General features: G+C 41.5%; 3 protein-coding genes across 6 annotated transcripts in view; 1 reads left to right on the top strand and 2 right to left on the bottom strand.

Moving 5' to 3' along the window:
* The window catches only part of MRPL46 (mitochondrial ribosomal protein L46), a 172,594-nt gene that overhangs the window by 52,714 nt on the left and 92,311 nt on the right, over window positions 1–27,569 (bottom strand). The gene's annotated exons all lie outside the window — the stretch shown is intronic.
* Window positions 1–27,569, top strand: part of ISG20 (interferon stimulated exonuclease gene 20) — a 239,153-nt gene that overhangs the window by 119,844 nt on the left and 91,740 nt on the right. The window lies entirely within an intron of this gene.
* Window positions 684–25,825, bottom strand: DET1 (DET1 partner of COP1 E3 ubiquitin ligase). 4 transcript variants are annotated; one of them, XM_050797659.1, is made up of 7 exons: window positions 25,696–25,770; window positions 23,571–23,640; window positions 17,624–18,716; window positions 14,319–14,506; window positions 4,665–4,856; window positions 4,033–4,144; window positions 1,269–1,344 (listed from the first exon to the last, which is right to left on the bottom strand). In XM_050797659.1, the coding sequence occupies exons 2-6, from the start codon at window positions 23,591–23,593 to the stop codon at window positions 4,048–4,050; spliced, it is 1,593 nt and encodes a 530-aa protein (XP_050653616.1). In that variant the 5' UTR covers window positions 23,594–23,640; window positions 25,696–25,770; the 3' UTR covers window positions 1,269–1,344; window positions 4,033–4,047. The 4 variants fall into 4 exon arrangements, 3 of the variants coding, with proteins under 3 accessions (XP_050653614.1, XP_050653615.1, XP_050653616.1); XM_050797657.1 differs by lacking the exon at window positions 4,033–4,144 and having other exon boundaries at window positions 684–1,344; XR_007727402.1 differs by lacking the exons at window positions 1,269–1,344; window positions 4,033–4,144 and adding an exon at window positions 9,537–9,743 and having other exon boundaries at window positions 4,785–4,856.

The raw sequence follows: 27,569 nt of genomic DNA, 5'->3' as shown, positions 1-27,569 counted from the left end.
TATCACATTTCTTATTTTCCCAAAGAAAGTCAGTCTGAATGGCAGAGGAAATACAGGGTTCAGCTCTTTGCATCCATGGCCCTTTCACAGTCTGCTCTGGAACCCAACATTTCAAAGCTACCTTCAAAGTCAGATGTTACTAAACAAGGCTACTACACTACTGATGGATACATTATGCAGATGAAACATAAACAGGCTGGCAAGAGTTGAGAATGTGACAGAGGATGTGGCTAGGGTCACCAGGTGTTTGTGGGATGGCTGTGATGGCTCAGCCATCCAGGAACAGCCAGTCTGGTCTCTGTAGGGACACCTGCGGCTTGCCAGCTCCCACTACCCAAATTACAGTACGTGCTACACAGTATTTGTTTCTGCCATGGCCAAGGAGAGCTGCTCACTCTTCCACCTGCATGACACAGATGGTACAGATGGGAGCATGCTTCCACATGAGGATGTGCAATTACACCTAGTTCCTCCAGCTGTGACAATTACTAAGAGAAAACCCGAGGGAAGGAAACAATCCTGGCAGATAACTGTCTTCCCTGCTGGTGCTTACCACTTAGTTCTCCCAGGAACAGCTGCTGCATCTATGGCCTCCCATCTCTTTTACAGTCCTTCCTGGAACCCAAGTACTTGAAAAGCATTGGGTATGATAGGTACATAAAGCAGTCATCGAAGCATATATATTTAAGTATGAAAATACCATGGCTTTATTTTTCTCTTAAAAAGATAGTCGTGCTTATGGGTTAAATGGAAAGGATGTACATCGTTCTCATGAGTAAACAAGATTTAACTGCTTTCAGATGCAAACCATAATGCCAAAGAAGTGACACGAAGGGGGTAAAAGTCTAATGCTTTCATCTTCATAGCAATCAAATGCAAAGTAAAGCAAAAATGAAATGGACTTACTTAATGCTGGGCATTCCCACAGGGAAAATGTAAGAGGATATTATATCAATCAGTAGCAGTATTGTATACAATTTAAAAATTCCTTTAGGTTGAGCCACCCTCACTCTTCTCTCTGGCTCTCTCCCATCTGAGGTATAGCAGGCTGGAACTAACAGAGCTAGTAGTCAGGAGTTTTTGCTTTGGAGTCCACTGAGATAAGTGGGTGGCAAAGTCTTGGAAGACCAGATAACTTGGCTCTGGTGAGGCACCTACGTGCAGCAGTGTCGCATATGGAAGTTGACGACATACTCAGCATTAGTCCTCTGCACAGAAATAGCAAAAGGCTCAAAAGGGTGAAAGGTGAAGGCAACAAGGCGTCGCACTGTGTGGTTGATGGGGCGGCCCAATAACCCCGCCTGGATCTCAAACTTGAGCAGGCCTGAGTCCCGGGCATAGAACCTAAAAAGAACAAGGACAGAGACAGAGAAAGAGGGGAAGTATTGATATTCACCATCAAACAGAAATCTAGACAGCAGGGGAATGTGACAAGTCATTATTTTACCTTATTCATGAAATCTCCTCTTATATCAGCCCCAGGTTATCAGAACTATAAAATCACCTTGGTATGATCAGCTCATTTAGCGAAGAGTGATTATAAATTTTACTATGTTGCACTGAGTCACTGGTCATTTCTCTTTCTTGAGATGACTCAGTTTTACAGTCCTAATTATAGCCTCTCCACTTCCAGACGCTCCTGCCTCAAGATTGTCTAGGCCAGGGCTAAAAATGAAATGAAAGCCACGTGTGTAATTTTAAATTTTCAGGTAGCCATACTGAAAAAAATAAAAATAAAAAGAGGAAATTTAAATAATACATTTTATTTACTCTAATATATCCAAAATATTGTAATTTCAACCTATAATCAATATGAAACTATTAGTGAGATATTTCTCTTTTTTTTTTTTTGGAAATCTGGTGTGTATTTGACACTTGAGCACATCTCAACTTGAACTAGCCACATTTTAAGTGCTCAATAGCCACATGTGGCTAGTGGCTACCATATTGGACAGTGTGGATCTAGGCTCACCTTTGAGTTTTTCATATTTAAGAATAAATTCTTTTAAAAGGTTCTTCTTTTTCATGCTCAGAAACAAAATACTAAGTAGTGTTTAATTTTTCATCTAATATGTGAGACTAAAGATGCTTCCATCCATCCTAGTATTTAAATGCCTTTACCATATGCAAAATAAATGCCCTATGGTTTGGAGAACTACTGATGATTAGTGAGTGGAGGCTGAATGGCTGAGGCAGGTGGGGGTGGGGTGGCAGGGAGGATTCTAGAAAATAAAAAGCCCTGAATTAAAGAGTCCTATAATCTCCTTTTGGAAATGCAATATATAAGCAGACCTAAAGATATTTATACCTTTTGACTCAATAATCCCATATCCAAGAATTTATATCCTCAGAATTTGATTTAAATGAAGTAACTAGTACATGAATAAAGATGACTGCTATGGCATTTGTTTTAATGTAAAAATATAGAAAGAGAATAAATGCTCAGTGATGGGGGAATAGTTAAATAAATCATGGTACGTCTATTTGATAGAATACACCATCATTAGGACTATAATTGTGAGGACTATGTGTAATAACAACATGAAATAATGTTTATAAAATAAAAACAGACTACAAAAAATGATGCTGTGATTACAAGTGTGTAAATGTAAATATGCACACTGACAAAGACCAGACTGGATTATACAGTAAAGACATTGGAGGAATGGTATTCTGTCTTCAAATGCCCTTAATATCCTTGTATTTCTCATTTTAAATTAAAAATATAAAGAATTATAAGAGAAACCCCTTCATTCAGGAGCAATAGCATTGCCAAATTTTAGATTCATCTTCTCCAATTAGAAAAGTAGGAAAGTCAGAAAGGAGAGAGAAATGTATCTCATGGTACTTGACTCGTATTAGATGAGGCCCATCTTTTTTATTTGTAAAAAACACACAGCCCTACTCCCAAAATCCCCAAACACAAAGGGATTGTAATTTAAAGTGGGTTGTTTGAGTTTCTAAATCTCACTCCCACTTTACAGGACATATGGGTAAATAAGAAATATAGTAAATACTATCCCAGGGATGCAATGAGCAAAATCTAGAATTTGGAGAACACTAGAGGAAAAACAACCTAATTTCCTCAATAATTTCATTGCAAAGAAAATAAAACGGGGAAGAAGAACCTACAGAATAAAAATGACTGGGCCAGGCACAGTGGCTCATGCCTGTAATCCCAGCACTTTGGGAGGCTGAGGTGGGTGGATCACCTGAGGTCAAGATTTCAAGGCCAGCCTGGCCAACATGGTGAAACCCCATCTCTACAAAAATACAAAAATTAGCCAGGTGTGGTGGCAGGCGCCTGTAATTCCAGCTACTTGGGAGGCTGAGGCAGCAGAACTGCTCGATCCTGGGAGGCAGAGGTTGCAGTGAGTTGAGATCGTGCACTCCAGCCTGGGCAACAGACAGAGACTCCGTCTCAAAAAAAAAAAAAAAAAAAAGACTGAAGGGACCAAATGCAATGCATGAACCTTGTATGGATCTGATGCAAACAAATTAACCATAAAAAGAATATCTGTAAGACAACAGGGATATATAAAAACTGACTAGATGTTTGAAGATATTAAAGATTTTTTGTTAATTTTTTAGAGATGGGGTAATAGTGTTACTTGTTTTGCTAGGATAACTTGGATTTCCTTTAAAAATAACCTCAGACAGTGGTGGGAAGGGGAGGGAGCAGTGGTGGTGATGGAAATAGGTGAGACAGGAGCAGTCACGAGCTGGTAACTGTTCAAGTGGGTGATGAGTACATGAAGGTTTATTACGCTCTTCTACTTTTTGTATATGTTTTTCCATATACAACTTTCCATAATAAATAAAAATATTAACTAGTTTTTGGAACTTGACTCTAATTTCCCAAAGGAAATATTATAAATGGTGATTAATTATACAGAATATGTCACACAGGCCCATTTAATACACAAGGAGGCTGGATGATGAAATATATCTATCATAAAGATCTAACTACCACTGTTTCTATGTGACAAAGACCTTCCAAGCTCCAGCCTAGAGCTCCAGGAACACACCCACCTTGAGGTAACTCCACTAGTGAGAGTAATTCCAGCTCCTCCCGCTAATACTATTACAGCACACAGAACAGGCTCCATGTATGGAGAGACAGATGGGTCTGTGAACTAGACTTCTGTGAGGAAAGAATTTCTTGTAAGACGTCAGTTTCAAAGTTCTAACAATAACACAGCAGTCTACATTCCAAAATTCCTCCAAGTGAGGAAGCATGAGTTTCTTCTAAATCTGTCAGCAGTTCCCCAAATTGTCTCTGCTACTTTTTCTATTAGGTAACATGGCAGGATAAAATCTGTGTTAGATACATAATTATAAAGTCTCAATGACAAAAACTATTATGGAATCGTATTAGATTATTAAATGGGAAAGTACAGCTTCCTACCCTGGATACCTTTAAAAGAGGACAACACTTATCTGAATTAGATGTTCTGATGAGAAGCAAAGAGTAGGAATAATTTATGAGACTAGTACCTAAATGATCGTAGCACTCACTGCATTATAGAAATAGCCTGCCTTTCAACCTTACCCATGAGTACAAGTGGAGACAGTCACAATCAAATGATGTCCAGAAGAAGAGAAAAGAAAGCAGGCCATCTTCAGCCCTTGAGCAGTTTGTAGCTATAGCAGTGACACTGTACCTGATTGGGTGATCTCCACAAGTCTTGGGCCGCTCCATGACAGATACCCACTTGTCATCATAACTGAAGAGAGACAAATCCAGATAGGGGCTACCGCTGTAAGACTGAGCACTGATGGGGAGCTGACCCAGCAGCCGGCGTACCGCCTCTGTGTGCCCTCCATACTTGGCATTTATAATAGTGTCTTTGAACCTAAACAAAAGGGCCGGTGAGGAAGGCTTTGTTAGTGAGTACACAAAGCTGTCTTGGATTTTAAATTGACAAATATATATCTAAGAACAACTCATTCTTTAAATACAAATTAAAGCCTAGGTAATGAATTAAGACAGAACTCTCTCTCACACATTACAAGTCTGGCCAGCTACAAATACTTTTAAAAAGCAAAACATATAACTAAAAATGGAAAACAACAAATTACTTTAGAAATGTGTTTGGGTTTTGGGTTTTTTTTATTTCGAGACAGGGTCTCGCTTTGTTGCCCAGGCGGGAGTACAGTGGTGTGATCTCAGCTCACTGCAGCCTTGACCTCCCTGGCTGAAGCGTTCCTCCCACCTCAGCCCCCAGAGTAGTTGGGACTACAGGCACATGCCACCACGCCCAGCTAATTTTTGTATATATTTTTTTTTTTTTTTTTTTTTTGAGACGGAGTCTCGCTGTGTCTCCCAGGCTGGAGTGCAGTGGCGTGATCTCGGCTCACAGCAAACTCCGCCTCCCGGGTTCACGCCATTCTCCCGCCTCAGCCTCCCAAGTAGCTGAGACTACAGGCGCCCGCCACCACGCCCGGCTAATTTTTTGTATTTTTAGTAGAGACGGGGTTTCACCATGTTAGCCAGGATAGTCTCGATCTCCTGACCTCGTGATCCACCCGCCTCGGCCTCCCAAAGTGCTGGGATTACAGGATTGAGCCACCGCGCCCGGCCTGTATTTTTTATAGAGATGGAATTTCGCTATGTTGCTCAGGCTGGCCTTGAACTCCTGGGTTCAACTGATCTGCCCGCCTTAGCCTCCTAAAATGCTAGGATTACAGACATGAGCCACCACACCCGGCCCTACTTTAGAAGTTAACAAAGACTCTACAAACAAGTTTGAAATGAGTATAACTAGTTTATGACAACTATTTCTACTCTTTTCTAATAACAGCTCAACTGGGTTTGAAAAAGGTCAAGAACTTACTTTCCCCAAATAATTGCCTTAGACTGAATTAGGAAGGAGTTATAGAGAACAGAAGCAGCCCTTGACTCTTCTTGGGATCACCCACTTCCAGCAAGCCTTTCACAAATAAATTACCCATTCTTTGTTTAAATAAAATTTGGAAACTAGCTACTTATACTCCTGCAGAAACACCAGTATCTAGAAGAACAGTAACAGACATAGAGAGTCATATATCTCACTTATCTTTGAAAATAATGACAAAGCAGTTATTTCTCATGACTGTAACAAATGCTAAGTTTTATTTTATTTTTTTTAGAGACAGGTTCTGGCTGTGTTGCCCAGGCTGGAGGGCAGTAGCACAACCTCAGCTCACTGCTACCCCCACCTCTCCTGGGCTCAAGCAATCCTCCCACCTCAGCTTCCCAAGTAGTCAGGAACACAGGTGCGTGCCACCACACCCAGCTAACTTTTTTTTTTCGTAGAGACAGGGTCTCGCCATGTTGCCCAGATTGGTCTTCAACTCCTGGCCTCAAGCGATCCATCTGCCTCAGCCTTCCAAAGTGCTGGGATTACAAGCGTGTGCCACCGTGCCTGGCCACAAAACTAAATTTAATACTCTTTGACAAGTACTTCTATTCTTCTGGAAATCTGCCCTAAGGAATCACTCCTACATGCAGAAAAATCTCTGTGCACATTCATACAGCACTGTTTATAGAGGAAGAAAAAATAAAAAGCTAATGGAAAACTACCATTTTCAAAGATTATATGGTAACGGGAAATGTTTATCACATCTGTAAATAAAAGAAGTAGGATACAATACTGTCTATGTAATATGGCTAAAAACACAAAGAAAACAAAAACTCACACTTAAAGCGAAGACTGGCAGAAACACATTAAAATGTTAATAGTCGTATAATGACATTTTGAAGTTTTTCCTTATTTTTCACTTTCCTACACCTTCGTAGAAAGAATGTCAACTGTCTATCAGTATATATATATTTTAAACCTCTATATTCAAGCATATCATACGGTTCAACCATCAAGGGGATATAAATTTTTTTTAGTCTGGGAGAAAAGTATAATATCTCATCCCTGAAACAAATGGAATAAAAAAACTTCAGCGTTCCTAACTTTCATGAGACTAGAAAGATTAATTAGTTGAGGGTAATTTTTATTTTCACTATTAACCTACGGTATTAGGTGGACATGAACACTTTTCCGCTCCCCCTAAAGAAAGCCTAGCAAGCAACACTGCTTTTCCATTACTCCTCCTGACAGTAATTTTCACAGCCTCAGTATAAATCATAAAAATAAATCTTGGGCCAAATAGAGCTTATTTTTTCCCTTTCATTTGAGCTGAAATAAAAGATCCTGGGCACTTTGGTTTTCAGCAAAGATCTGGCACCATCTCATCTACACCTTAGCCCTGCCTGACTCACTGACTCGCTGGCTTTCAAAGGTAAAATGATGGGGGCTGGTTCACAGCTTTGTGATGACCACAAATCAAAGCATCTGTGATAATCTACAGGTTGAAGCAGTTCCTCTTCCTCTGCAGCACCTACCACCTCCTCTCTCCATGCTCCCCACTGATTAAAAGCAGTCACTCCCTTTGATGTCTTCACACTTTAGCTCCTGCCTCAGCGTCACTCTGTCCCGCCATACCTCTCTTAATTCTCGGTAATTTCAAAATCCTCAGAGATGTTCTTTACAGCACCATGGCCTCCTACTAGTTCCTTGACCTCCTCTCAACCTCAACTGCTTATTCCACAGTCACACCCTCAACCTCACCATTACCAACGACTGCAAACCCTCTCTAGTCACAGGGTAGACCGTCACGCTCTCCAACCATCTTTTCTCCCATCTTCCTGGCTCACTCCCTCTATTCGTCCCAACTTCAGCAATCCTTCAACCCCTACAGGACCTATAATCCACTGATTCTATCAACTTCTTGCCATCCTACACTCTCATCATATCCTCTCTTCCTTCCTTCCACATAAGATGAAATCACTAAATAATCCATTGCACACATCCTCAACAATCTTAAATTATCTTATGGTACTTGCTTAGAAAAACTACAACCTCCAGTTAAGCTCAACTTTGCCTATTCCTTGCCTGTACTACTTGGTTTTCTCCATGGCTGTAGAAAAACATACAATGCTCACTTTAAACTTATGGCCATGAACTTTATGTAGGCTCTTAATGCTGCAGGGCACTCGTATTACATTTCCATAGTCCTTCCAGACTCCCACGCTCTTCCACGACTATTTCATCTCCCCTCTTCCATGCTGACTCTTAGCTAATGGCATCACTTACTTTGTTACTGACAAATGGAAGTTGGCAGAAGATAACTTTTTTAAAGCTCCCATCAGCACATCTACCCAACATTTGTACATATATAACTTTCTGTGCTCCCATGCAAGGCAAATCCATCTGCCAGTGCACTAGAACCCAGCCCCTCTCATACACTTAAGCAGTTCTTCCACTTTCCTAAACTGTTTCCCCTTCTCTACAGGATCAGTCCCATCTGTATGCAAACATGCCATTTTTCCCTCATCTAAAAAATAACAAAAACAAAATCTAACACCACCTACCTCTCCAGCTAATGCACCACTTTTCAGCTCCCATTGTAATAAAACTCCTCAAAACACTGTTCCATACTGTCCAACTTTTCTCCTCCCATTCTTTCTTAAACCCACCCTGAAGAGGCTTTCACCCCTACCATCTTACTCAAACCTACTCTTGTCAAGGTTACCAATGACCTCGATGCTGCTAACTCCAATAAGTTAATTTTCAGTCCCTATTGTACTGAAAATTGTCAGGTGGCTGTGACACAGCTAACACTCCTTTGAGAAACTATGAGACACCTCCACTTACAGAACTTTTGATCCTCTCCCCTAAACCTGCTCTACCCACAGGTTTACAGTTTAATGGCAACTCTCTCTTGCAAGTTGTTCAATCCAAAAATGTTAGAATTATCTTTGACTTTGTTCTTTCATAGCCCATAGACCATCCTCCATTAATCCACTGGGCTCTAACCTTCAAAATACATTGAGAATATAATTACTTACTATTCCCAATGCTACCACCCTGATCCAAGCCACCACCGTTAAACAACAAATAATCACAGAGGACTTGGTATGTGCCAGACACTCTTCTAGGTGCTTAGGATACATTAGTGGACAGTAAAGAACTTAAATCCTAGTGGCAGGAAACAGAATGCCATAGTTATACTTACTGGATCACTGCAAAAGTCTCTTAACTGGTATCCCTGCTGCCACCCTATCTGCCTACATTCTAATCTTAACAGAACAGCCAGAGTGACTCTGTTAAAACATAAGTGAGACTATGTCATTCCTCTGCTCAAACATGACACAATCTACCTCATCTATAGTTAAGCCAAGACTATAGAATGGCCCTATGTATCCGCCTACCTCCCCACCCCAAATCAGGTCTCTGACCCTATTTCCAACTACTCTGCCCCTTGCTCACTCCGGTCCAGCCACCCTGGCCTTCTTGCTGTCCCTCAAATGCATCAGATCCACCTCAGGGCCTTTAGATATGCTATTCCTTTTGCTGGGTATATTCTTCTTCCTGCTATCCACATGGCTTGCCCCCTGACTTCCTTCAAAAGCTTTCTCAACCACCATCTTCTCAGTGAAGCCTATGCCGACAACTCTACTAGGAAAACTGACAATCTCTTCTTAATATACTCAAACTTACCAGTATTCTAACAATTTTTTTTTCCTTGGACACATTCTTCTTGGACTCCTCCACTCTCGTGCTTCCAAATGGTCTGACAGGTGGACAGTCATTCTGCAAATTCCCTTTATCATTATCCTCAGGACTCTCTTTGCCTCTCTCCAGTGTCAGACTATTTCCTACATACCATTCTTTTGTGGTCTATTGAAGTACATCTCCATAGGCTTCCTTAGAAAAGGTACATGAGAGGTAATCTTTTCAGACTTCACAGGTTTGAAAATGTCTCCATTCCACTCTATTATCTGGATATAGAATTCTAAATTGTGGCCGGGCGTGGTGGCTCATGCCTATAATCCCAGCTCTCAGGGAGGCAGAGGCGGGAGGATAGCCTGAGCACAGGAGTTCGAGACCTGCCTGGGTAACATAGCGAGACCCCGTTCTCCACAAAAAGGGAAAAAAAAAAAAAAGACAGAATTCTAAATTGCAAATCGCCCTTTTCATAGACTTCTGAGGGCATGATTTTAATGACTTCAAGCTTTCGGTATTATTGGTAAGTCTGATGTCATTATGATGACATTGTTTTTACACGTGAAATGTATGTTCTTTCTCAAAGTTTTCACAATGTTCTCTTCATCCCCAGTGTTCCAAAATTTCATGATGATATGCCTCTCGGTGTGGGTCTTTTTCATTGACTATACTGGATACTAGATGAATCCAGTGGTGCACTGATAAAGGTTTAATTTTTCTCAGGGGAAAAAAGCCATGATTTGTAGTGCTTGCTGATTTCTGTGGTGTAAATCTTCCTGCCAAGGTACCAATGTGACATTACTCAATGTGCAGTTGCCAAGAGAAGAGCAGTAGCACCTTATTATATAGTATTTACACCATATAGATAAAATAGATGCAAAAACCACAAGAGCCTAAGTAACAGTAAAATAGGAAATAATTTGGAAATAATTCTTAATAACGACTTTGTGTAACAATCAGCTTGCAAAAATTCCTGAAAGTTTAACAGTCAGATCTCATGAGCCAGTACAAGCCAGCTCCAGCACTGGATGGTCCTGCCAATCTAAAAATTTATGTTCTTCAGTCCTGGGAAACTATCCCATTATTTCTCCACTTTAGGTTCTCCACTGCTCCTTCAGGAATTAGCCAGATATTTGACCTCCTAGGCAGATACTCTGGTTTTTTTTTTTTAATGTTTCTCTTCTATGTCCCTTCTCTTATCAATTTACTCTACTTTCTTGGAGAGTTCCTCCACCACATCTAACAAATTTTAAATTTCCAAAAGTTTCTCATTGTTCTAGGAATGTTCCCGTTTTTGTTTGGTTTGTTCGTTTGTTTTTGAGACGGAGTCTCACTCTGTTGCCCAGGCTGGAGTGCAGTGGCGCAAACTCGGCTCACTGCAAGCTCCGCCTCCTGGGTTCACGCCATTCTCCTGCCTCAGCCTCCCGAGTAGCTGGGACTACAGGTGCCTGCCATCATGCCTGGCTAATTTTTTTTGTATTTTTTTCTTTTAGTAGAGACAGGGTTTCACCGTGTTAGCCAGGATGGTCTCGATCTCCTGACCTCATGACCCGCCTGCCTCAGCCTCCCAAAGTGCTGGGATTACAGGCATGAGCCACCCTGCCCAGCTAGAATGTTCCTGTTTTTATACTTTAAATTGTTTCAGTGAATGTAACATTGTTTTCTTTTTTTTTTTTTTTTTTTTTTTTTTTTGAGATAGGGTCTGTCTTTGTCACCCACTGTGGAATGCAGTAGCTTGATCTCAGTTCACTGCAACCTCCGCCTCCCAGGTTCAAGCAATCTTCCTGCCTCAGCCCCTCCAAGTAGCTGGGATGACAGGTGCATGCCACCAAACTCAGCTAATTTTTTTGCTTTTTGGGAGACCAGTCATGTTCCCCAGGCTGGTCTTGAACTCCTGAGCTCAAGCAATCAGTCCACGCCAACCTCCCACAGTGCTAGGATTAAAGGCATAAGCCACCATGCCAGGCCTGTTTCCTTACTCTTTATTCTTTATTCTGTTTGTTTTGTGTTGGTCTCTTTTAGGATAAAGGCTTTCCTTAAATGACTCATGATCCATGGTGTCTATTTTTATTCTTGAACATTTATTTTGACCTATAAGGGTCCCAATTTCATTGATTTTTACCAAAAGATTACTGGGAAAAGATTACTATAAAATTTAGCATTTAGAACCATGTGTTCACAAGAAGTAAAAAAAAAATTTCAATTTATATATACATTGTATTTTCAATGTAGCAAAGTATGATTAGTGGTCAACAAAATATGTTAGCATACAATTGTGTTGGGGACATAGAATAGACATACAAATTTGAGAATCAGAAGAAGCAATGTAAAATTCCCAATTATGGGTATAATTTGCCACGAATTTTTCATATAAAATACTTGAATACCAAATTACTATGGTAATTAGCATCCTTTTGTTATATTTTAAAGTGTTATTTTAAATGTCAATGTTTAATATACACTGAAAATATCATCCTCTACAACTATTAAATTTAGTAGTAACAGAAAAAAAATTTAAAAATCAACTTAAAAATATGTGAGGGTACCCCAATTTTTCAAAATCTTTTGGTGGTAAAGTAAAATTCTTAAGATCACTGAGCTAGAATATACAACCTGTCCCCTCAGTTTTTTCTGGAGCTTTCTGTAATTTTGTTTAATTCCAGATGTATTCTGAAATAATTTTTGGAAAACAATTTCTTCTAATTCCTGGATAACTTCATTCATTCAGCAAATACCTACTGAGCTCCTCCCACAGAGCAGACACTGGCCTTGGTGTTGGGGATACGGCAGTGGACATAATAGACAAAATCCCTGCCCTCATGGAGCTTATCATCTAGTGACTTCTTTGATGTCTTGACTGAGTGCACCCATCTTTTGTTGTTTTTGTTTTATTGTTTTTGAGACAGGGTCTTGCTCTGTCACCCAGGCTGGAGTGCAGTGGCGCGCTCATGGCTCATTGCAACCTTTGCCTCCCAGGCTCAAGTAATCCTCCCACCTCAGCCTCCCTAGTAGCTGGGACTACAGGCCTGCGCCACCACACTCAGTTATTTATTTATTTATTTATTTTGGCATTTTTTGTAAAGACAGGGTTTTGCCATGTTGCCTAGGCTGGTCTTGAAACTTGGGCTCAAGTGATCCACCTGCCTTGGCCTCCCAGAGTGTTGGGATTACAGGCACGAGCCACCACGCTCAGACTGTTACTTGTCAATTATCTGCTTAATTTCGAAGCAAATTTTAAAAGAAAATTCATCCCAAAATGAAAAAAAGCAAAATCTGACTCATGTTCTGCATATAAAAATTCTTCTATACTGAACAGATACTAAGGCAGAAGATTTGTGTGAACCAAAGAAAAAGGAAAACGCAAGACAGTTGTCTGAACTCAGTAGCCATCTATCTATAATCGAGTACTATCTCTTTATATAAATATGATGCCACTGCATTAACATATTTGTTTTTCCCAGTGGCAGTAATGCTTATTCTCATTCATCCACTCACTGTGGTCTGATCCATCTTTGGACCCAGAACAGGTATTTTTCCATTACTGCCTAAAGTAAGGGAAACAATTTAAGTATGTGAAATATGATGAGGCACTAACTAAAGCAGGATTTAGTTTAGGCCCTTGGCCCAAAGGAACCATTTGTTTCATAATAATGCACTACGGCAATTATTAGAAGCTCTGGTTCATAGGAGGGCCTTGCTGACTGGGGGGTATATATTTAGCGTGACCTAAGTGATTTGTAAAGGCATTCCAGGTGTCAATATCTGTAAGTCTCCTCTTTGTGTTGGTCAGTTTTCCTAGGGAAGAATCTCTAATCTCCTGCCTGGAGGGTTCAAGCGTGGATGCCATATCTGGGAAGGGGGGTAGGACTCTTACCCTTCCGTATGTCAACTTTCACCTAATTCCTGTTTTTAGTATAACATGTCTCATCCTTACTTTTAAATATACCTCATAAACCTGAGACCAGAGCCCATCTGGTTCAATCTGCTCAGAGAATAAACTTACAGCCTTCTGCAGAGGTAGAAGAGATAGTCACTTAGCTATGTAGACTTAGAAAAGGGATCTAGAGGGTCTGACTGCTCCTTTTAAGAACTCTACCAATCCTCCTCATTTCAGCCTACCTCACAGATACCTTCAGAAGTACTAAGAGGCACCTGGGACCTCCAACTTCCTGACCCTTTCCTGAGTTCTCTGGTGTAAGGCAGCTTGTTTCTTGATGACTAAGCTCTGCAGCCTTGAGTTTCTGCTCTCCGAGGTATGCTAAGTCAGTTCTCATTCATTCCCTGGCTTTTCAGCTTTTAAAACTTTGTTAATATGTCCTATCTCCCATCGTCTCCTCTCCTATTCTCTTCGTTCTTATAGGTTTATACCTTCCTTTATTGTCATTTTAGTGGGACTTAGGGATGGAGCAAAGATAAATACATGTGTTCAACATATCATGTTTAACCAAAAGTTCTAAAATTATTTCCTTATTCATTCAATAAACATAAGTGCTTGACAGTGTACCACTGAGGACACAGCAATAAATGAAGACACAGCCTCTATCTTTCTGCAGCTCACATGCAGTCTAGAACGAATCACAGACAATGCACAAATAATTCCACAGGTGCTGAGACAGAAAGAAGTTCAGGAAGAAACAAGGGGTTATAACAGGCAGACTGACCAAAGCTATGTGGACAGACAGAATAAGAGACGGTTTCCTAGAGACAATAGCTATTGGCCTAACACCAATTTTTCTAAAAAAAAATAAGACTGTTGAGTCTGGTACAGCAGCTTACCGGCGCTGGATCTGCCTTGCAAAATTGTTGCTAGAAGCTGAGCAGGGAAACTGGACTTCACTGTGCAGGGTAGCATTACGAAAAAGGTCACAGAAGTTCTCAAAGAGCTCCAAAAGCTCATCTGACGTATTCTCAAACACAGCAATCACCTCTGTTGTCACCATATTGTATACCACAAAGAAAGATGCCTGCAGAAGAAAAGAGAGAGAGGTATAGGACAGCTGAGTATAATGCCATGCCTAGGAAACTTATCACTTGGCTGAAAATTCAAGGCATGAATTTTCCAAAAACAATAACAACAACAACAAGCAAACACCTCAGCTTTACCACTGAGGTGGAAACATGGCTCCAAGTGGTTCTGGGAAAATAGGAAGCAACCGTGGGATTTATCAATTGAGAGCCTCAACGTTGCCAGATTTCCCACTGTATCTGTGCTGCTAGAATTACTGAGATGGCCAGCATATAAGTATAAAAAGGTTTTAAATTTTCATTTCAAACTGTGCAAATTCAGTATTTTTCCTTCCAAATGTTTATTCCCTACTTGCTCCCCAACCCACCCTGAGATAAAAAGCACTTCTTAAAATGCCAGATTTAATTTTCTTTCCTGCTGAGAAAGTGATTTGCAGCCTGGGGCTGCCTGTTGGCAAATTATTTTCTCTTGTATGTGTACAGTTGAAAGTTCAATTTAGGGGTATTTATTTTTCCCTCTTAATATTTCTAACATGCAGAGAGACATCTTAAGTACATCTTGTTCTAAACTGCCCAGGCAAGTTGTATACAGGCAAGGTACTGCTGAACAAATGAAAAATCAGATAGGCATTTTCCACTTTCTTCTTCATAAATGTTCTTTCAGCCAAGAGCATTTGTAAAATACATTTGAGATTTGTAGCAATTAAGATCAGAGGGGGAACCTGAAAAGCATTCAAATGCCATAGGTGACAGAGTTACTGCTTTTTCTAAATGGGCCCTCGGTGGCTAGCCCTCTTCCTTTAAACTTCCAGTGCTGTGCTCTGCCTAACAAGGAAGTTCCAAGAACCCCTAATTTTTGTTACAGTGAACGTAGCATTGTGAATCATCTACTTCTGACAGGACTCTAGAAGTTCTCAGACCACTAGGATTAGTACTTCAGCCTCCTATGATTGAGTTTAAATCTCAATTACCAATTTCTGGAGCCACTCGACCCACCTGTTTTACTAGTAATTAGTGCTTCTCAGAGCTTATATTACATGGCTTTTGCAGTCACCTGCAAATTAAATTTGGCTGTAAATTAAAGAGGCTAGAGGGTAACCTGAGAATAATACTCATAATATTACCAAGGCCTTGTGTTTGGATGTACTTTTTACTTATTAATCTTACTGGAACCTATCAAATTAAACTGGGGGAGGAGTGCAGAGGACAACTAGGGCAGAAAGATTGGGTTTAGAGTTACAAACTGTATAAGCAAAGCATAGAGCCCTAGTTATGTCGCTAGCTATGACTTATTGCAGCTAACAGAAACAACTAGGCCACCTTTTAGCAAAGAAGAAAACAATAATCTCAAAGGCAGCAGTCACAGACAACTTACTACCTCCAAAATAAAAAGGCAATTATAGCTCAAACCTAAATAAAGATTGATTCATGTCCTTTCTATAGCCCTGGACAACACTTTGATCCTATCAGGGCTTCACCAGAATCTCTCATAATTACATGGATATAAAATTACTCAAACATTTACTAGCCTTCCCTCCAAGGCAGACTGGGAAGTAAAGAACAGGAGGATAGAGAAGTCAAGGACTTCACTGCAATATCCCATGATACATAAGACGAACCAGATGCTCACCTGTGATTGCTCAATGGGTGACTTCATCATTGATAGGGAAGAAAAAACATCCACAAAAAATGATTTCTAACCATATTACTCCCGTACTTTTTTTTAGAACACATAAACTACAATTCAGAAGGCAAATGTTAGAAGATATTTTACCACAGGTAACTGGTGAGATTATAGGACATGATACCCTGTACAGAATCTGTTAATGGCAGAAATCAGCTACAGGTCAGTAAGAGATACCAAACTCAGCTGGGCGCGGTGGCTCACGCCTGTAATCCCAGCACTTTGGGAGGCCGAGGCGGGCGGATCACGAGGTCAGGAGATCGAGACCATCCTGGCTAACACGGTGAAACCCCATCTCTACTAAAAATACAAAAAATTAGCCGGGCGTGGTGGTGCGTGCCTGTAGTCCCAGCTACTCGGGAGGCTGAGGCAGGAGAATGGCGTGAACCCAGGAGGCGGAGCTTGCAGTGAGCCGAGATGGTGCCACTGCACTCCAGCCTGGGTGACAAAGTGAGACTCCGTCTCAAAAAAAAAAAAAAAAAGAGATACCAAACTCAGTTGACTTCATGATTTACTGATTTGCTGGTTGTTCTGAATTTCCAAACTAGTGTCTAAGGAGACAACCTGCAAACAGGAGAACTGGGGGGACAAAGGTGTAGCAAGGTAGTTCTCTAACTTGGTCAACACTGAAGCGGAGAGGTTTTCAAAGACAAATGCCCAAATTACCCTGAATTTCAATATAGTGTTTCAACCCCCAAATCTTAGCAGTTCTGTGCTCTTTATATCACCTTATTCCCTTTTGGGAAATGCTTCTTCCCCTTACTGAAAGAAAGGCATTCTTCCCCTAAACTGAAAAACCTTTAAGACTTGTTGTCCTGATGACTCTCCTCATGGATCATCAATTTTGGCTTCTTTTTGATCTCTTCACTGCTCTACAAGCTATGTCCCAGCATGTGGGCAAGGTCAGGGTAAAGTCACAGAACTTAATTCCGCCAAATGAGTGCACCTGTTAGTTACCTTATAAATAGGACTTTACGGAGAAGTAAATTATGAACCATTTAAGGACGAAAGTGGGGTTACTTAGAGAATTTTCTTTTTTGTATCGTATACTCATTCTCATTGCCATTACTAAAACGGCCAGACCAATAAGCACAATCTTACAAAATCAAGAGAGGTTATCCATAAGTAGTCCAAACCTTGACCTTGTAGCATTTGGGCTTCCATCTTATAAGTACCGAAAATGCTCTGCAGAAGAGTTAGGGTAGTAATCAGAGTTGACGATCTTCCTGTCAATGACTTGAACTTTAGCTTCCATTTGTCCAGATAAATACATATGACCAGAGAAAAATGGAGCTGATTTTAAGTTTGGGCCCTAGGATATCAACTCAGACTACGTGAAATGTCTATTTCTGAGGGGTGGGCTATAAACAGAGAAACCTTCCCATTTTGTCAAGGAGACTGGACAAGTAAAAGGCAGAAGTGCACCTCATACCTGTGATGGATCTGTGACTCGCAGTGTTACTACATCCTCACTAGTGTACTTGATAAACAGATGGTTTTCATCCAGAAGCTGCATTTTCCACATTCGCAGCTGCCGCAGTTGGTCAAAATACTGGAAGAAGCGCCTCTTGGCCATTGCGCTACCATCCTGTTCTGCCCGGCGCCACAAATACACCAGCAACCGGTGTTTGAGGGAATTGATGAAAGGATCCCTAAAGGGATTGGCCATGCCTGTCTGACTGTCCCGCTGTACCTCAGGGAAAACAGCTGACACAGTGAGCAGGTCATCCTCATAGCAAAAGCGGCCAATGGTCCGCACATCAATGAAAGTGCCTTCAGGAGTCACCTGGAAGACATGGATGGTCTGTTGTTGCACAGACAAGATGGCCAGGATGTTTTTGTACAAGTACAGCCCTTGGTTGTGTGACAAGACCACCTTGTCACACTTGAATGTGCGTGTATCACATAAGCGGCCAGTATGAAGGTCAATGATGTGGAGGGAATAGTCTTCTAGAGGGGACCGTGGGTTGGGGGTCACTGATTCACTGTTCCGATATACCTCAAAAAATGGAGGGTGAGGCTCATCCGGGAGGTAGGCAGCTGAGCCCACGATGACACAGCGGCAGTCATCAGTGAAGAGACTACACTCCCGGTTCAGGTGCTCACCATTGGCTGCAACATTGGTAATGTGCAGCAGGACAAAAAAGCGTTCAAAGAGCCGGCCCCGGATATTCACTGACCGCTGGTCATTGCCATTGGACAGGATTTCTCCTTCATATCCCTGCAGTAGGTCCTCTGCTGCCTGGCAGCCCTGGTACTCATAGATTTCAAGAGATGTCTGGTCTGAAGAAAAAGCAATAAAGTAGCGTCCGTCAGGTGAGAATTTACGCAAAAAACAAGGAGGCTTTTCAACGTTGACAACTGTGAAGTTGGGGAAGACATTCTGATGGAACACTCGGACTTGGTGCCAGTGGGTACCTGCCTTGCCTGAACTGATCCGCCGGCGCTCCAAGCGGTGAATGACATTTTGGTTTTGGATTCTTCGAGGCCTGATGGTAGAAACATGATGATCCATTATCACATCTCTAAACAGAAAAGTAAAGCAGAAGTCAAGAAAATGAAACAAAATTTACCAAAATATAAATATATACAAGTCAAACAGATTTCTCTTCTTATATCCTGAACCTAGGAGCTCCCAGGATGACAGTGACTGGAATTACTGCTTCCCTTTAAGTGGTCCTAACATTTCTAAGTCTAGAAACAGGTCTAAGGGAAGGATCTAGTTCACTAGGAATACCTTCCAAGTATGCTCAGCTGTTGGGAATGTTCAACAGAAAAAAACCTACAACTGCAAATTTGAACAGTATAAGACACATTCAGCCAGGCACGGTGGCTCATGCCTGTAATCCCAACACTTTGGGAGACCGAAGCAAGTGGATCACTTGAGCTCACTAGTTCAAGGCCAGCCTGGAAAACATGGCAAAACCCCGTCTCTACAAAAAAAATAGAAAAATTAGCCAGGCATGGTGGCACATGCCTGTAGTTCTAGCTACTTGAGAGGCTGAAGTGGAAGGACTGCTTAAGCTCGGATCATTGAAGCTGCAATGAGCCATGATCACAACACTGCAACAGAGTGAGACTCTATCTCAAACAAACAAATCATATTCAATGTGTATTCATTCCAGCAAAAAATATTTATTGGGCTGTTAAGATGTCCATATTACCCAAAATAATCTACAGATTCAATATAAACCCTATCAAAATCCTAATAGCACTTTTTACAAAGATAAAAAATTCATCCTAAACTTCATATGGTATGTCAAGGGCCTCCAAATACACAAAATAATTTTGAAAAAGAACAAAGAGGACTCAAGCCTCCTGATTTCAAAATATATTACAAAACCACAGTAATCAAAAAAGTGTGGTACTGGATAAAGACAGAGACAGACAAATGAAATGGCCCACAAATAAACTCTGGCATATATGGTTAAACAATCTTTGATAAGGTACTACTACTACTCAATAGAAAAAGGATAGTCACTTCAGCAAATGGTGTTGGGAAAACTGAATAGCCACATGCAAAAGAATGAAGTCGGACCCTATCTTACACCCTATACAAAAATTAACCCAAAATAGGTCAAGGACCTTTATAAATATAAGACCCATAACTATAAAACTACTAGAAGAAAATACAGGAGGAAAGCTTCATTACATCAGACCTGGCAGTGATTTCTTAGATAAGACACAAAAGGCATAGGTAACCAAGACAAAAACAGACAAATGGGAATACATCAAACTTAAAACTTCTGTAATCAAAGGACACAATCAACAGAGTGAAAGGGCTTTCTACAGGATGGAAGAAAATATTTGCAAATCATATACTGGATAAAGGGTTAATATCTAGAACATATAAAGAACTCTTATAACTCAATAACAAAAAATCATATACCCAATTTTAAAATGGTCAAAGTACTTGAATAGACATTTCTCCTATACAAATGGCCAAAAAGCATATGAAAAGATAGATGCTCAACATCACTAATCATCAGAGAAATGTAAATCAAAACTACAATGGGATATCACCTCACGCCCATTAGAATGACTGCTTTTTAAAAAAAAAGAAAATAGCAAGTGTCGTTGAGGACATAGAGGAAGCTGAACCCTTGTGCACTGTTGGTGGAACTGAAAAATAGTACAGCTACTAAGGAAAACAGTATGAAGATTCCTCAAAAAAAATTAGAACTACCATATGATCCAGCAATTCCACTTCTGGGTATAAATCCAAAATAACTGAAAGCAAGATTTCTAAGAGATATCTGCACACCCATGTTCATATCAGCACTATTCACAGTAGTCAAGAGATGGAAGCAATCCAAAAGTTCATTGATGGGTGACTGGATAAACAAAATGTGGTATATACATACAGTGGAATATTATTCAGCCTTCAAAAGGAACAAAATTCTGACAAAATTCATCATTGAACCTTGAGGACATGATGTGAAGTCAAATAAGCCAATCACAAAAAGACAAATACTGTATGATTCCATTTAAATGAAGTATCAAAAGTAATCAAATTCAACAGCCAGGTGCAGTAGCACACACCTGTAATCCCAGCTACTTGGGAGGCTGAGGTGGACCACTTGAGCCCAGGAGTTTGAGTCTAGCTTGGGCAATAGAGTAAGACCCAATTTCTAAAAAAAAAAAACAAAAAAAAACAAAAACAAAAAAACCTGTTTTAATTTAAAATGCTTATCATTAAAAAAAGAAAAAAGAATCAAATTCACAGAAACAAAGAAGAATGGTGGTTATCAGGGACTAGCAGGAGGGGAAAAGGAAAGGTGCTGTTTAATGGGTTAGACTTTTCAGATTTTCTTTTTTTTTTTTTTTTTTTTTTTTGAGACGGAGTCTCGCTCTGTCGCCCAGGCTGGAGTGCAGTGGCGCAATCTCGGCTCACTGCAAGCTCCGCCTCCCGGGTTCACGCCATTCTCCGGCCTCAGCCTCCCGAGTAGCTGGGACTACAGGCGCCCGCCACTGCGCCCGGCTAATTTTTTGTATTTTTAGTAGAGACGGGGTTTCACCGTGGTCTCGATCTCCTGACCTTGTGATCCGCCCGCCTCGGCCTTCCAAAGTGCTGGGATTACAGGCGTGAGCCACCGCGCCCGGCCTAACTTTTCAGATTTTCAAGATGAAAAAGTTCTCAAGATCTATTTCACAACAATGTGAAGATACTTAATACTACTGAACTGTACACTTACAATCGGTTAAGATGGTAAATGTTATGCTATTTTAAAATCACAATAAAAATATGCTTTAATATTTATGGGGCATCTATTATATGGCATAGTCTTCTAAATGTTTTATTATACCTTGATTCAAATCAAAGTTAAATCTCAGGCCATAAAAGTCAACGGCATTTAGTGAAAAACTCAAGTTATAAAGCTGTTGCCAGACAAGGAATAAGCAAACACCACCTTCTCTCCCACTAAAAATGCAGCTATAAAACCTAGACAGAATGCATAAGACAGGCATACGAGAAAAACTAATTGGCTAACAATAAAGTACCACTGAATGGGCAGTGAGGTTAACGCTGTCTGCCCCCCCCCGCCCCCCTCCCCCCGGTCCTCCTGCTGCTTGGAGAGCAAGTGTGTTGCAAGGAAGGTAATTAAAGTCCCAGTTTTGTCATCAGAAGATCAAAAGGGAGACCCCAATGAAACCAGAAGGTACTGAGGAGATATCAGAGGGGGAGGAGCGCAGAAAAGTAACATCATGAAGTTGTTCATGAACTCCCAAGCTGCGCATGTGTGGATCTGGTCCAAATCAGACTAAAGGCTTTGAGATCTGAAATAATCACCACCCAGATCTCAGACTGGCCACTGAATGTCACATGCATGGGACAGATCCAAATAGCACTGCAAAGATTTTCTGAAAATTCATCTGCCATTAGAATCATAGCCTAAAGAAAGGGAGTTGCAAATTGCAAATTCCCTGAAGCTAATTAGGTAGACTGCCTACCAAGCCAAAAATTACCAACATTCCTCTTGGGATTTAAACAGGCCCTATCATCTTATAATATTCAAAATGTCTAGGATACAATCCAAAATAATTCAGCATATGAAGTACTAGGAAAAAACTCAATCCAGAAAAGACAATTGACAGACACCAATGTTGAGATGCTACAAAAGTTAGAATTCTCTGAGAAAGATTTTGAAGTATCTGTTATAAAAGTGTTCTAATAAGCAATCACAAACACTCTTGAAATGATAGAAAACCAAAGTCTCAGCTAAGAAACTGAGAAACTCAGCTGGATATTTCTTAAAGATCCAGATAAGAAGTTTAGAGCTGAAAAGCAATAACCAGCATACAAAACTCTTCTAGCTTCCATAGAATCTAGTAAAAATTTTTTTTTTAATTTAAAAACAATTCTGAAAAAGAATAAAAAACTCGCTGATGGGCTCAAGGGCAGAATGAAGTCATCACAGAAATGAGTCAGTCACCCTGAAGATAGATCAGTATACGTTATCCAAAGTGAACAAAAGACGAGAAAGAAAAAAAAAAAAAAAAGACGGAAAAAAAGTCAGTAAAGCCTCAGGGCCCTAGGGAAAATATCAAAAGGTCTAACCCTGATCTTTGGAGAGAGTACATAATCCTAGAACTTTGGGAGGCTGAGGTGGGCAAATTGCTTGAGCCCAGGAGTTCAAGACCAGCCTGGGCAACATGGCAAAACCCCATCTCTACTAAAAATACAAAAAGTAGCCAGGCACAGTGGTGTGCACCTGTAGTCACAGCTACTCAGGAGGCTGAGGTGAGAGGATCACTTGAGCCTGGGAGGCAGAGGCTGAAGTGAGCTGAGATCATGCCACTGCAATCCAGGCTGGGTAACGGAGTGAAACTCTGTCAAAAGAAAGAAAAGAAAAGAAAGAAAGGAAGGAAGGGAAAAAAAACAGGAAGCAAGGGAGGGAGAGAGGGAGGGAGGAAGGAAGGAAGGAAGGGAGGAACTTCCCAAATTTGGCTAAAGATATAAATCCTAAATTCAAAAGGTTCAGAGACCCCCCCAAATTCAGGAAGTTTAGCGACCCCCAAATATGATAAATCCAAAGAAATCCATGTCCAGACACATCATAGCTAAAATGGAAAAAAACTAAAAGATACACAGTAAAAATCTCTAAAGTGACCAGATAGAAACCATGTATCACCTATAGAGGAACAACAATTCAAATGTCTAGATTTCTCATCAGAAACCAAGGAAGTCAGAAAGAAGTGGAACAACATTTTTTAAGTGCTGAAAGATCTGACTCTGTTTCATCATTCAAGTCTCAGCTAATATAGTACCTCCTCAGAAATATTCCCCAGCCACCTTACTTCTGCCCACACGAATCTACTGATACACCCTATTTCATTAATGGTCTTTATCTCTTTCTGAAATTAAGTTATTTGTTTACCTTTTTAGTATCTGTCCCCCCATACCAGAGAGCAGGGAACTGGTCTAATTCCTTGCTGTATTCCCAGCACCTAGGAGAAGGGACAGTTAAGTGCTCATAAATATGTTAAAATGAATTAATGGAGCAACAATTGGCATAGCCTTGAAGAATAATACACTAAACAAAGTAAAAGAGGAAAAACAGGCCAGATGCATTGGCTCACACCTGTAATCCCAGCACTTTGGGAGGCTGAGGCGGGGAGGTCACAAGGTCAGGAGTTCGAGACGAGCCTGGCCAACATAGTGAAACTCCATCTCCACTAAAAATACGAAAATTAGCTGGGCATGATGGCAGGCGCCTGTAGCCCCAGCTACTCAGGAGGTTGAGGCAGAAGAATTGCTTGAACCCAGGAGGCGGAGGTTGCAGTGAGCCGAGATTGTACCATTGCACTCCAGCTTAGGTGACAAAGCAAGACTCTGTCTCCAAAGAAAAAAAAAAAAGGAACAAACCAGATAAAAAGGTACATAGAAGACACATTTTAAAAAAGCATGACATGGCACATTTGGGAAACGAGCAATTTCAAGTGGTTAGAGCACAGGAAGCACAGAGTGAGTGATAAGAGAGGCCTAGAAAAAGACTGCAAAGCAGGGGAGGGATTGCATCCAATCTGTATTTCAAAACATAAAATGAGGTATTTATTCACATTCTGTCTCCTTCTGAAAAGGTTCCAAATGCCTTATATAAGTATATATAATACCCAGTCAAGTTAAAAATGTACATACCTCCATGACTGAGCAAGTTTCCCAAACTGCTAGTCACACCTCATTAATAGGGCCTTGAATCAATTTAGTGAATAGTCTGACATTTTAAAAAATGAAATACAAGAAAATAGAAAATATCAAGCTATCATATATTGCAATAGCAAGCATTGTTTTGTAAAACGTTCGTTTCAATTATATTGGAGTTACATGCACTGAACAAGGACCTAAAATGTATACTGATCTAGAATAGAGCAAGGGTCTGCAAACTACTGCCCTCGGCCCAAATCTAGCCCACCTCTCACCTCCTGGTTTTTTTGGGGTCTCACTCTGTCGCCCAGGCTGGAGTGCAGTGGCACCACCGTGGACCTCCCTGGCTCACGTGATTCTTCTGCCTTGGTCTCCCAAAGTGCTAGGATTACAGGCATGAGCCACCACGCCTGACCCCCACCTCCCAGTTTTTGTAAATAAAATTTCACTGGAACCCTGCCATACCCAATCATTTACATAATGCTTTTGCCCTACAAAGGCAGAGCTGGGCAGCTGAGATGAAGATCTTACTTATGTTTACGGCCCTCATTAGATGGTGATGTTCGACCGACCAATACGCAAACACTATATTCTGTATGCTCATCACAGTGTTTGACACATGGTAGGTCTCCCTTCTTGAACACTGGATCTATCTAACGGGAAGTTCTGTGCCAACTCAGGCATCCACAGAGACTACTCCCTCTGCCTGGAATGCATTTCCCCTGCCCTTGCTGTAACTTCTCAAGTTGCAGCTTAAGTGCGGTCTCCTTTAGCAAGTGTTCCCCGACCATCTTATCTAAAACAGGCCTCCCATTATTATATTTTGTCTTCTCCATAGTAATCATCGCAATTGTATTTATACTTCCACTTGCATGGTTGTGTTTAATGTTTGATTCCCTTGCTAACCTGTACCCTCCAGACAGGAAGTAACCAGGTCTACCCTGGTCATCTGGTATTCTCAGAACCTAGCACTGGGGCTGGCACACGGTAGGCATTTGGTACCTTATGGAATGAAAGAAGAAAGCCTGACTGAATTGGGACACTAAACTCACTGTGTGGTACTAAGTCCTTTACCCTTGCTGGGTCTCAGTTTCCCTATGGGGGAAGGTGCACATGTCCCTCAATTCCTTGCAACGGCCTCTAAACCAGAAGGGGATGCCAAGGGGCGGGCACACAAACCCAAAGGGGCGCCCCCGGAAAGAAAAGCCTGGGGCGGGGCCTCAATGGGAAGAGAATTCTGAGGGAGGGAGGGAGGGAGGGGGCCGTGGGGCCTCTGGGTATCAGCGTCATGCAGGGAGGAGCCTGCCGGGGAGGGTCTGACGGGCTTGGAGGCTGGGCCAAAAATGATAAGTCCTCACCTGTCTGGTCCAGGCTCAAAGAGCCAGGGCGAGGGACGCCCCAGCCTGTTCCGTGCGCGCCTCCCCCTGCCCCGCCCCCGCCATGCCCCAGGACTCCGGCCCCCGCGGCTGCAGGTTCCCGTTTCCGCCAGTCACCGGAAGTGCGGCCCAGCAAGAAGGGAAGTAAGGGAGAGCGCGGCACTGTTCAGCCGACACCAAGAGATGGTACAGCGCACCCTGGTGCCCGGAGGAAGGATCGAAGCCGTAGAGGCTCCGTGGCTCCGAAGGAAAAAATTAAAATGGCGCCTGACCTGGCCATCTCTGTGAGTTCCAATGGCAGTGTCTCTGCACCTGCTGGGCACATTTGAAAAAATATGAATAGAATTGATTTTTCACCTATTGATTAGATGCTGAGAAACTTCCTACTCTGTTATCTTCTAGATAGCGAGCGCCTTGAAGACTGAGACTGTATTTTTTTTTTTTTTTTTTTTTTTTTTTGAGACGGAGTCTCGCTCTGTCGCCCAGGCTGGAGTGCAGTGGCGCTATCTCGGCTCACTGCAAGCTCCGCCTCCCGGGTTTACGCCATTCTCCTGCCTCAGCCTCCCGAGTAGCTGGGACTACAGGCGCCCGCCACCTCGCCCGGCTAATTTTTTTTGTATTTTTAGTAGAGACGGGGTTTCATTGTGTTAGCCAGGATGGTCTCGATCTCCTGACCTCATGATCCACCTGCCTTGGCCTCCCAAAGTGCTGGGATTACAGGCTTGAGCCACCGCGCCCGGCCCCTGAGTGAGACTGTATTGATCATCTCTGACTAGCAAGGAATTTGCCATGCTAGTTTTAAGATGGAGTTGATTTTAAAATGGTGTCACTCTGGCTTTCGTAGGTTCCTGCTTCCCTAGCAAAAAGATTTTCAACACCATTAGTTATCAGAGAAATGCAAATCAAAACAATGAGATACCACTTCATACCCCTTAGGATGGCTATAATATCTTTAACAGGAAGATATCACATACTGGTGAGGATGTGGAGAAATCAAAAGCCCCATATGCTGCTGCGGGAATGGGTGCAGTCACTGTGGAAAACAGTTTAGCTGTTCCTCAAAAAGTTAAACATGAAGTTACCATTCGACCCAGAAGTACCTCTAGGTATATAACCAAGAGAAATTAAAACGTGTCCACACAAAAACTTGGACACAAATGTTCATAGTGGTATTATTTGTAGTAGATAACATATGGAAAAAGCCTAAGTGTCCATCAGTAGATGAATGGATAAACAAAAGGTGGTATATCCATACGATAGAATATTATTCAGCATTAAAAGAGGATGAAGTACTGATACTTGCCACAACATGATGGACCTTGAAAACATTCTGCTAAGTGAAAGAAGCCAGTCACAAGAGGTCATGTGTTGTATTACTCCATTTATATGAAACATCCAGAATAGGCAAATCTGTAGAGACAGAAAGTAGATGAGTGGTTTCTGGGGGTAAGGGAAAAGGAGAATAAGGAGTTATTGCTAGTGGGTGTGGAGTTTCTTTTTGGGGTGATGAAAATGTACTGAATTAGATAATGGCATTGGTTACACACTTCTGTTAATATACTAAAACCTTCTGAATTGTACATTTTTAAATGGTGAATTGTGTAGAGTATGTCTCAATTTTAAAAAACAAAAAGAACAGTTCTAATTGTCAGATTGTCCCCAGCTTTGTGACTGCAATGGTCTGTGGAGTCAGCCCTGAGTGTGCTGCAATCCTCCCACTTCTCCATTCAGCCTGTCAGATGCTGCTGCTCTTCAACGTTCAGCCCAACACCCTCTCACCCCTCCACAGCCCACCCTTGCCCACCCCTGCCCACCATGGGGAAGGTGGGACTTCCCTCTGATTTCTTGTGGGGGAG

This window comes from Macaca thibetana, chromosome 7 (assembly GCF_024542745.1).
Source record: "Macaca thibetana thibetana isolate TM-01 chromosome 7, ASM2454274v1, whole genome shotgun sequence".
Classification (NCBI taxonomy): domain Eukaryota; kingdom Metazoa; phylum Chordata; class Mammalia; order Primates; family Cercopithecidae; genus Macaca; species Macaca thibetana.
Note: the sequence above shows the minus strand (reverse complement) of the source record. Positions and strands in the feature narration are given on the sequence as shown.

Excerpts from the sequence above, each read along its gene's own strand:
- DET1 (XM_050797657.1), bottom strand. The coding sequence starts at position 23,593 with ATGGGGGGACAGATACTAAAAAG. Across the intron at positions 18,717-23,570 it reads GGGGGACAGATACTAAAAAG|AGATGTGATAATGGATCATC; the intron begins GTAAACAAATAA and ends TTTTCTGTTTAG. Across the intron at positions 4,857-14,318 it reads GCAAGGCAGATCCAGCGCCG|GTTCAAAGACACTATTATAA; the intron begins GTAAGCTGCTGT and ends CCTTTTGTTTAG.